Source organism: Protobothrops mucrosquamatus, unplaced genomic scaffold (genome assembly GCF_001527695.2).
Source record: "Protobothrops mucrosquamatus isolate PMUCROS unplaced genomic scaffold, P.Mucros_1.0 scaffold453, whole genome shotgun sequence".
NCBI classification, from domain to species: Eukaryota; Metazoa; Chordata; class Lepidosauria; order Squamata; family Viperidae; genus Protobothrops; species Protobothrops mucrosquamatus.
This window is the reverse complement of record NW_015386776.1, coordinates 513497-524830: the sequence shown is the minus strand read 5'-3', so window position 1 is coordinate 524830 and position 11334 is coordinate 513497. Positions and strand designations below refer to the sequence as shown.

Genomic DNA, 11334 nt, shown 5'->3' with positions numbered 1-11334 from the left:
GCGTCCCGGTCCAGAAAAGGCCGCAACTGGTACATCAGGCGAACCTGATAAAACGCCCCCCTGGTCACGGCCGACAAGTGATCTTCCAATGTCAGCCGTGCATCCAGGAGGACTCCCAAGTTGCGCGCCCTCTCTGAGGGGGCCAGGGTTTCGCCCCCTATAGTCAGCGATGGAATCAGCTGACTATGCCGAGGCGCCGAGGCGCTGTTAGCCATTTTATCAAATGCCTTACTGAAGTCCAAGTAAATTATATCCATTCCTCCGGTCCACTAATTTTGTCAAAGAATGCAATAATAATAATAAAGTTGGAAAATCACTTTTTAAAAAAAATCAGTTAACACTAACAGCATGATGAATCATTTAAAAAAGTATTATTGGCTGAAGAAAAAATAAATTGCTTTCAGCATCAACCAGTACTTAGAAGTTGCAAACAAAGTATTTGTATATATAAGGTTTGTTTTTTAAATAAACAAGAATCTGCATCTTTTTTAAAGCTAAGAAATTGCTTGCCAGGAAATATACTTCAAAAAGAGAATGAGAATATGGATGCAGTCCTTAATATTTCTCCTTTATGTCACATAAAAAAAATCTGCGGCAATCTGGGGTCTGTTTTGGGCTGCACTCCCCATATTTACTAGGAGAAAATGCCTCTTGCAATCCACACCTAAAACAAAGTCCCCCCCCCCAGTAAGCTGATTCCAGTTGTTTTATTCTTTTAAACCACATACAAAAAAATGCCGTTAGAAGGACTGGCAGATAGAGCTAAGATTCAGAGTCAATGGAAGAACTCAGTTGTTCCTTACACGGCCAATGTATTGGAAAAGCTAAAATGGATATTGGGAAAACACAACATACCTGTGTTCTTCAAAACCACCAATACACTGAGAACGGAACCTTGACCACCCTAAAGATCAGACACCAAAACATAAGAAGAGTAATGTAGTGTATGCAATCCAGTTCAGTGAGGAGTGTACAGATTTCTACATTGGAGAAACCAAGCAAATTTACACAAGAGGGTGGCCCAGTATAGAACCACAAGACCAGTATCAGCAGTATACCTTCATTTATTATCTTTTGAGGATAATAATGTTTCATTTTTGACAGGGAAGATAGATGGTTTGAGAGAGGAATAAAGGAATCCATTTATACCAAAGTGGAAAATCCTTCCCTCAAGAGAGGTGGATACAATCTGTCCTCCATTTTTCATGCTGCTCTTGCATCAGTCCCCAGAAAGATTAAGACCACTTCAGAGCTCCCCAGGGAGATTGCACTTAATGATCCATCTAGGGCAGGGGTAGTCAACCTTGGCTCTTTTATGACTCGTGGACTTCAAGTCCCAGAATTCCTGAGCCAGCACAGCTGGCTCAGGAATTCTGGGAGTTGAAGTCCACGAGTCATAAAAGAGCCAAGGTTGACTACCCCTGATCTAGGGTAAAGGATTTAGGAGTTGGAACTTTTACATCTAATCCAGATTAGATGAGAAATAAAACTATTCCGGAGGATATACATGGGGTCTCTCTATCCAACTTGCTCAGACTGATGAGGCTTCTTGGATAACCATCAAACCATCAAGAAAAGATCCCCAGTTCCCTTGACTCAACTTCCAGAAAACTCTACCTGGATCACTGAGAATTTTCATTGACATTCTGTTAGAAAAAAAAACTGGTGTATACAGTTGTAGCATATTTTGCTGGTATTTTTGCACTGAATCGATTCACAAATAAAAATATTACAACAAAAATCCTAAGGTTTGTATTTTTTTAGTATATTAAAAGTGAACTCAGGGATAATTCACACATTTATAATTTGCAGTGGAAATTAACTAAAAATGCAGATATAACACTATTAAAACCTTAAAGTATTAAAATAAGAGAAATAAATAATATTAATAAAATTCATATTTTGATACTATTTTTGCACTCAAACATTTAATTTTAGATTTCTATTCAGCATAACAGAGGTCAGGATGCACATGTATTTATTAAAAATTGTCATACTCTTTTTCCTGTGTTTGCAGACAGCTTCATACTTCATTTTCCCTGTGTTTTTCTGATGTCTATTTTTAATTCTTAAGCATACAGCAGATATAATTGGTACAACACAGAAAGAATCAGTATGAGATGATTGAACAGGAAGAAAAAGAAGAGTCTGAAAAACAGAAAATTATTCTATAGCATATGTTTTCTGCTGTTGCACAATGAGCCTTACAAAGTATGGGTTGAATAATATTGTGTACTCTAGCCAGCTTCTGTTAAGTCATTTTATTTTCAAAAAAGGAACAATAGAGATCTTTATAAAAAGAATCTGTTGCATTTGTTGTATTTCTGCGGATCAAGCCGACTAGGAAAAGAGGTATTTCCCTTGCCAGACTGATTCACTAAGTGGGGAGAAATTTAATAGTTAATTTATCCTCAAAAAAGCAGACAGTGTAGATGTTTATCTTTTGTCTATCTTTTGTCAGTGAGGTTATGCTCAGGCCAATAGAACGTTGGGTAGAGAAAGCTTGTTGATGAACTTCATAATAGATTCATGCAAATGCTCAGTGCTGCATAGTTCAGCCTACAGATGGTCTTACTGTAAATTCAGCCAGCTCCTTCCCATGATTTAGCTGCCATGACAACTGCACTGCTTTCTAGCGCCTTGTACAATTACATGTGAAAAAGCTGAAAAGAATTCATATTTTTAGCATTTTCCTATTGAAAGCAGCAAAAGCCTTCCTTCAATCTAGCCAATATTTATCACTGTCATGGGATAACAAATACAAACATCCCTGTTAAGCAAAGGGAATGAAGTGTTAATATACTTACTAAAGAGTAAGTGTTATTAGATAGAGTTGGACGGATTTTTTTTTTTATAAATGTCTATACCAGGGGTGTCAAACTGCCGGCCCACGGGCCGGATGTGTCATCCAGAAGCCACGCCCACCCCATTGCCAGCAATGGCAAAACCATCCCGATACATTGCGTGATGTCACATGACATCACGAGTTTGACATGTGTGGTCTATACTCTTCAGCTTGGGTCTTCACTCTATCCACTCTATCCATGTTTTTATTAAATGGTACTTTTCTCTCATAATCCCTTTCTAGAATGAAATTCAGATAGCTTTACTGGGGTAAAATAAAACACATTGCTCAAACCATCAAATATGTTTACTGTCTTTAGAAATCATTGTGGAAAAATTGTTTTTATTTTTAAGAAAACTGTTTCATCCTTCATAGAGCAATTGTTGCTGACTGTAGGCGGTGGAAAGAAAGACTGCTGTTTAGTCATAATTATTGTGGGTTAAATTATCATGGAAAAGCTATTGCTGAAATTATGACCACTGTGCAGGCTTTTCAAAAGTTCCAGTCAAATAAATATATTTTTTTAAATGTCTCTCATCATTTAGGGCTGATTTAGATGGAATAGAGGGTAATCTTTTAAATGAGAGCAGACTAAAGGAGAATGTGCTTTTCTTTTCTCCTTCATTATAAATACTCCTGAGATCATCCCAACCTTGCTTGAGTATTCAGGCTGCAGCTAAAACCTTGCTCAGTCATTAACATTTTTTTGGAGCACTCCATTTGTAAACTTGCTGGGTAGCACCATTAGAAGTTGTGTATGAGGATGTATGTTTATGGATAAGCTTTTCTCTTCCCATAAAGAGGTGATAAATGGAGAACTGATGTTGGACAAGCGGGAATGCTCATGTTGTGTACTATGAAAACAAGATTAAAAACACATCAGATTCCCTATTTAGTCAAGGCACTAAAATGGAATCAATTGCCATTATCAATAGCATTCATACAGACATTTCCCAGTTAAAATGGCAGGGTTTGTGTCAGAAGGGGGGGAAGTGTTACTTCCCATGAATGAGTCCCAATATCATAAACATGATAAGACATTTCTTATTATCTTACAAAATGTTTGTAATTTCTGTTCTGTTCAGTATGCTTCATTGTTTATTTCAGTTAGCCTATTTAAGGATTTATTTTATGTGATTTACATTATATCCTATCTTTTTGCCAGTTATGCCTTTGGCAAAATAAATGATTAAAACTATAGTTCTTGTTTTTTTAAAAAATAAAACACGCCAAGAAAATATCTTGCATACTTCTCCAGCTCCATAGACAAAACATGCCTATGCATCAAAGGTCCTGTCTACATTGTAAAAATAAATAGAAGCAGTTTTGCTTGCTGGAAGACAAAGCTTATGAGAAGCCATCAAGAATGCCTTCCCAGCAGCTTTGCTTTCAGTGAAGGAATAATCAAGAGAACAAGTCCTCTGCAAAATCATAATGTTCAATGCTCTTAAATAAAATCACATGATAAACTCATAAGTCCAGTTCTGAGTCAAATTATCTTTCACAATGAATCATAAATTTCTGGAGGCAGCTGCAAGAAAAAGTGTGATGTCAGTGTTTTGATTATCTGCAGTTACCAAACACTTCTCAAGGGCAATTCCACATACAGTTGTACAGTAGTTCATGGACAATTGTAAAAATGCTTCTAAACCAGGGTTGTCAAACTTGCAACATCACATGACGTGTCATGACATAATACGACTTTTTCCCCATTGCCGGCAATGGGGTGGGCGCAGTTTTGGCATGACACATCTGGCCCACGGGCCAGCAGTTTGACACTCCTGTTCTAAACAAATAATATCAAATGCATGCTAGGAGACAGCTAAAAATGAGTAAAAGAAATTGCCAAGAAAGCTAAGCAAATAATATATCAAACTTTGTTTTAAGTAGACATTTATTTTCTAGTGTATTCATATTGGATTATATTATATTGGATTATATTATATTTCTTTCAATCATCCTTCAAAAAGCATTTTATCCTTAAAGATATCTATATATGTGTATTCGACTATGTGTAGCCTTCATGAATGTGTCTACTTTTAAATATATATATTCTGGTACCTCTAGCACTGTCACTATTTTGTGAAAGTGAACTCTATTGGTTAGATCTGTTTTGTCATTCAGTGAATTCCCTATTATTCAGGTTTGTTTGATAATGTTTCTCACCACATAATAAAGTTTAATCATGACTTCTTCACCTTCTATATCCTTTCCATAGCTAGGTTCCTGAATGTCTTAGATTAAGACTGGGGCTAATTAATGCTAGATCTGTACAAAATTCAATCTACTGGTGGAAGAACATGCAAACTTGGCATGTATTAAAATACTTTAATGGTACCATAAGAAATTTATTTCCCAAGTTTTTGGGTCCTGAAGTGTGTGACTATAAGGACTTGGATGAAAGGAGGAAAACACCTCTTCTGGTCTTATTAGATCTCAACAGCTTTTGATACCAAAAACTATGATATGCTTCTGGACTGAGGGCTGAAGGTACCATGTTGCATGACTGGGTATCCCCATTCAGTAGTCACAGGAAAAGAAAGGTAGAGTTGAAGTTTGCTCTAGTATGTGATACCACAGAGCTTGGTCTTCTTCCCAATGTTATTTAACATCTACAGTATGTGGAACTGCTAGAATGGTCACCTGTCTGTTAAGAGTGGGATATCATTACTATCCTACATCAATTATATTTTGCCACACTGGGTTAGGGCTGAAGTGCTGTGGAGGCCCTGGCAGTCTTGGGACTGTCAGATGGATAGAGGTAATCTGACTAAGCCTAAGCAAAACAGTCTTACTATTTGTTTATAGAAATTTTGGCTTTCCTAAATAATCCCACTTTTAGCTCTAGATTGAAGTTATGGTTCCTCTGAAGAAATAGGTTTATGATTAGGAAGTACCAGTAGGGGCTCTACCTTGACTAGAAGATGCTAATGGCAGTAACTCATAACCTTTTACTGCATGGTTAGACCTGAAAAATGTGTTCTTTCTGGGAAGGTACAACTGGTGTAAGATGTATTGGACTGTTTGCAGATAGTTCCTGCCAATGTAGAATGACACTTATTTTTTTGGTCCTCTGCTGCTTCCAATCCAAATTCAAAATGCTATGCCTATAAAACCTTATACGACATGACCCTTGATTACTTTAAGCATTGTCTTATCCAAAATGAGTCTTCTCTTCCTTTTAGGTCATCCAGAGAGGGACTTTTTAGGGTGCTGTCCTCTTGAGAAGTGAGGGACCCTGGGTCTATAGAATAGACTGTGCTGGGAATGGCCCTTCAGTGCTGCTTATTAGAAGGATGTCATTCATTACCTGTTCTTGATAGTTTTTATTGATGTGATTATTTTTATGTTAAGATCACTGTTGAGATTCATGTATAGCAGTGATAATGAACCTTTTAGAGACCGAGTGCCCAAAAACTGGCCCAGCCCTCGCTCCACCCCTGCCCCGCCCCCACCCCACCTGCCCGCAGGGCCACTCACCGCCTCCAGGGCCCGCCACAGATCACCCAGGCAGCCCAGCAGTGCCATGGCGGCCATACCCTCTGCTGTGCCCCACAGCATCAACTGTGCGTGATGGGGCATGATGGCAGAGTCTTTTCTACACTGCCTGGCTGCCAGGTCCTTGGCTGCTCCGCGTGGGCCATGCTTGGGGGCTACTCTCCTCCAGGGGAGCTGCTGGGGAGGAGGGGGCCGTGGGGGGAGGCGGGGCTGGGGCAACGGCACATGTGCCCACAGAGAGGGCTCCGAGTGCCGCCTCCGGCACGCGTGCCATAGGTTCGCCACCACTGATATATAGCATCCAGAGTCATGACATTGGGTAGTAAAAAAATAAAAAAATAAAAATTGTATATATTCATTGTTTATTTGTGTTTAACTTTCAATGGTACAAGCAACAATAATTGCCTATGCAAGGCAAATAATAAATGCATAATGTGAACTCTGCATCTCAGCCTCTGATGGCCCCTTGTGACATGTTACTTTTTTTTAAGGTTACCTGTTTACAAGACTTTTTTGGTGACGATGATGTTTTTATTGCCTGTGGACCTGAAAAATACCGTTATGCTCAAGATGATTTTGTTCTGGACCATAGTGGTAAGGATACACATCTAAAATGCTTTATGAATTACAAGAATCCACTTAAGCCAACTGATCATGATATAGACAATATATTGTCCATTCTTCTAGAGTAACTAATGTAATCATACCCTGGATAAATATACAAGCATATTTATTATTTATTTATTAAACTTGTGGTATCATTGAATCGTTTAAGTTTCCAACCAATTTATAGCAAGTTGGCTGCTGATTTAATATTTAAGGCATTTAATCAGTTTCAGGTATAGATGCTTTGAATCCTAACAGACCCATTTTCTGGTAAAATACTAAGGCATACCCCCACCCCCAAATCACTAATGAGGAAATGACCAGTGTTTAAATGACTTTTATATTATAAGTATTTTGCTCGATTTATTTAATATAGAAAGCTGTTTTTCATTTTTCAGTATTACCACATTTTTAATGGTTTTATCAAGTTCTTGTCAATATATCCATAGTGTCTATGGGGAAAGGACATTACAATCGTTGTAAAGAAAATGGGATCCTGTGTAGATCCACTCTGAGGGAAATCGGCAGTTTAGAAATATGAAAAATAATTAAAATAAATTAAATAAATATCATTGGCATAATGATAAAACCAAAATGTAATGATTTGTGAAAGCTAACACTATCACTGGGTGCCTTCACTGGGTGCCTAGGTAGATGAATGTATCCATGTGGGATGCCATTTGATTGTATGAATCTGTTAATTGTAAGGGGAGATTTGAAGGATATACAGCTAGAATTTCAGAACTTGATGCCTCTGATCTTATTCTTATCAATTCACTCAGTAAATTATTTTGGTGCCAAACATGATCCTGCAGGCTTTTTATGCATATATACAGCATAGTTTTGTTAACACAGCACAAGTGAAACTCTACCTGATTGGAAAATTCCTGTAGCAATCCACCAAAACATTACAATATCCCACTCATCTCTAATACAGAATTTAAAAAAATGATTGCACACTGTACTAACAGAATAGTTAACCTGCCCACAATCATACAGGAAAACATTCTAGTCTCTTATTTTACAGCATCACTAACAAGTCAGTTTGCTCAAATGTAGATTTAAAACAACTTGGGAAAATATTTATTGCAACAGAACTACACACTGACTTGGCAACTGTATTTTGTTCATTTGGTAATAACTATTTAGGAACAATAATTTAGGAAATTCTACTATGTGGGTGATTTAAATTTTGGAAGTGATTGTGCATTGAAAATATGTATCCTACCGTCCATCTGTGTTGTTTGTAGAATGCCGTGTTATGAAATCATCTTATTCCCGTGCATCTGGAACAACAAGGTATTCTGGATCTAAAAGTCCTGGGCCTTCACGTCGAAGCAAGTCTCCAGCTTCAGGTAATTGAAAACAGAACTGCTCTTTAGATTACAGTGTTTCTCAACCTTGACAATTTTAAGGCATGTGGACTTCAACTCCCAGAATTCCACAGCCAGCAATGCTGGCTGTGGAATTCTGGGAGTTGAAGTCCACATGCCTTAAAATTGTCAAGGTTGAGAAACACTGCGTTTAGAACTTCATTTTTTTCCTACATGGCTCAACCCCTTTGGTAGAATCGAGCAATCAGAAATTAGAGACTAAACATTTAAACTTACAAAAATTGCCAGTACAATAAGTAAAATGATATACAAAATAAGGAATAAATGCCTCTAAAACCATATAAAAAACATGTAATGTGCTGCAACAAATAATAAAGCTTAACTCATTTTTAAACGTTCAGTAACATTTCAACATCTCTAAGGAGGCAATTCCATAGAGGGAGCATAGAAAATTGATCATTGCCTTTTTCGCTAACAACAAGGAACATGTGAAGGCATTTAAGAACCAAATGCTTTACCAAGTTCCCACAAAGCAACTTACAACCTTTAAACCACTATAAATCTGAGCAAGGGATGTGCCAAATATTACATGCATAGATTGTTCCATGCATGGAACAACTGTTTCATGTGGCCAATGCCTGACCCCAAACATGCTTTTTTGAAGTATTTTGATACATAGAGGGACAAAATGGGGTGGGAGACCAGGGAAAGAGCCAGGGACATGGGTAACTGAGAAGAGTGGGAAATAGCTGAAAGTTTCATGGTGGGTGGTTTGGTAGGCTATGCTGTGGTAGTGCGTGATAATGGTTGGTTTTTGTATTCCTTGTTTTTAAATGTTTTTAACAATTGGTAAACCCTTCAGAATTGCTGAGATTTGGACAGCATATAAATTTAATTTAATTTATGGTTGGTTGCAGTCAGCCGGATATTTAAACTGATTTGGCATTTTTAACTGCCTACTGAGTCCTTTCCCAAGGACCTGGTGTCAGCAAATGTTGTCGTTTCATAGTGTAAAGATATTATTGCAGGATAAAAACAAGTACAAGTAGACTGACTTATGACCAGAATTGAATTTGGAATTTGCTTATAAGTCATTGTGGTTAGAAGCTGAGTTATCATACAACCAGACACAATTTTAAGGCCATTTTTACAAGTAATTAACTGCAGTTTTTAGGCCAATCACATGGTTGTTAAATGATCGTAAGTCCAAATCCAACTTATCCAATGGCCTTTTTTTTTTTGCCAAAAAATAGCAAAAACTTTGTAAAACACAATCATGTAATTGTGGGACATTGCAACTAACAGTGTTCTAATATCTAAGGGGCTCCCACAAAGAAGAGGGGGTCAACCTACTCTCCAAAGCACCTGAAGGCAGGACAAGGAGCAATGGATGGAAACCAATCAAGGAGAGAGCCAACCTAGAATTAAGGAGAAATTTATAATTAATTGGTGGAATGAGTTGCCTCCAGAAGTTATGGGTGCTCCAATACTGGAGATTTTTAAGAAGAAGCAGGGTTTCCTGCTTGAGCAGCGGTTGGACCAGAAGACCTCCAAGGTCCCTTCCAACTCTGTTTTTCTGTTGTTTTATAAATGTGAGCTGGTTGCCAAGAGGCCAAAATTTTGTGGTCAAAATGTGACCATAAAGGTGGTATGGGAGTCATAATTTCAAGGATGGGTCAGAACTTTTTTTGAGTCCATCATAACTTTGAAAGGTCCTTAAGCAATCAGTTGTAAGTTGAAGTCTACCTGAAAGCTGCCTTTTGCAACTGATTGATGGTGATTTTGTCAATGCTGATGATGTTTAAGTAGTGCTCCAGATGTTTTGGAATTGCACACAGGTCACCTATTATCATTGGTACTATCTTTGCTTTGTTTTGCCAGAGTCATTCTACTTCTATCTGCAGGTCTTTTTGTGATTTTCTGCAGTTATTATTATTATTCATCTGTACTTGGTACCAGTCATTGATACAGTAGAAGTTTTGACTTGAGGCCTGGAGAATGTGGATAGAAGAAACATAGGCAGAGGGAGGCCATAATTAGAGTGAGCCTTTCTCTTCCGGTGCGCAACATGGCGGACCTACCTGGGGTGGCTCCGTGACGGAGCGGAGCCCTAAACAGAAAATGGGGGGCCTCCCGCAGGCCGAGGGCTCTCCTGTGATCCAATTTGGAGAGCTGAACTCGCCAGCAGTTTAGTCTGGCGAGGATATTGAGGGGGCGAAGGGTCGGTGCTCGGCGGAACCCGGCGGAGCCTGGCGGAGCCTGGCGAAGCCAGGCGGAAGATCTGGCCGGACTCGGCCTGGATCCGGCCCGATGGAAAACCTGGCCTGGATTTGGTCGCGGCCTCGATAACAGCGGAGGCCGCGACGGATTTGGATTTGGAGGACGCGGATTTGGGAGCTGGAGGCCGCGGCAGCTGTGCAGGCTGCGGCAGCTATGGAGGCCGCGACGGAGGCCGCGATGGAGGCGACAGATGCATCCGGACCCGGACTCGGCTGCGACGGCCAGGGAGGCCGCGACGGAAGCAGATCTGGCTGGCCGCAGTCCGGCGGCCTGGCGGCCCGGCGGCCCGGCGGCCCGGCGGAGCATCTGGCCTACGGACTCGGCCTACAGACTCGGCGGTGGACTCGGCGAGGGTAGGGGCCGGGGTCCGGCGGTTTGGTGGTCCGGTGGAGGATCCGGCCCAAAGAGCCCGGCCGTGGACCTAACTTTAGCGGCCGGTCGTCTGGCTTATCCCAAGTCTTGAAAAGGGAACTAACCATCAAGAGGACTTCCTCCCCCGTGTGTTTTCTGTTTGTTGGGACCTTGTACTCATGTTCGGAGCATACTCCAGGTCGGAACTGCTGGCCCTGCGTGATTCCCCCCTCGCGCAGGTACGGCCCAGTATAATCTTGAGGGCCGTCCTCAATGACGGGGTATGGAACCCCCAGAGGCGCGCAGCAAAAAAAGAACTGAAGAGGAGGAAATTGAGAACTTTTTTAGTGGGATGTTTTAACAAATTTTTAGGGGGTACGGGGAGGGCCGGGGGGGCATGGGGGATGCCTCTCTGGGGCC

General features: G+C 40.1%; 1 protein-coding gene across 1 annotated transcript in view; it reads left to right on the top strand.

Annotated features, from left to right (window-relative positions):
- The window catches only part of DCLK2 (doublecortin like kinase 2), a 69173-nt gene that overhangs the window by 16435 nt on the left and 41404 nt on the right, over nucleotides 1-11334 (top strand). The window contains 2 exon segments of the mRNA XM_015816446.1: nucleotides 6835-6937; nucleotides 8200-8304. Coding sequence (XP_015671932.1) covers nucleotides 6835-6937; nucleotides 8200-8304 — 208 coding nt within the window.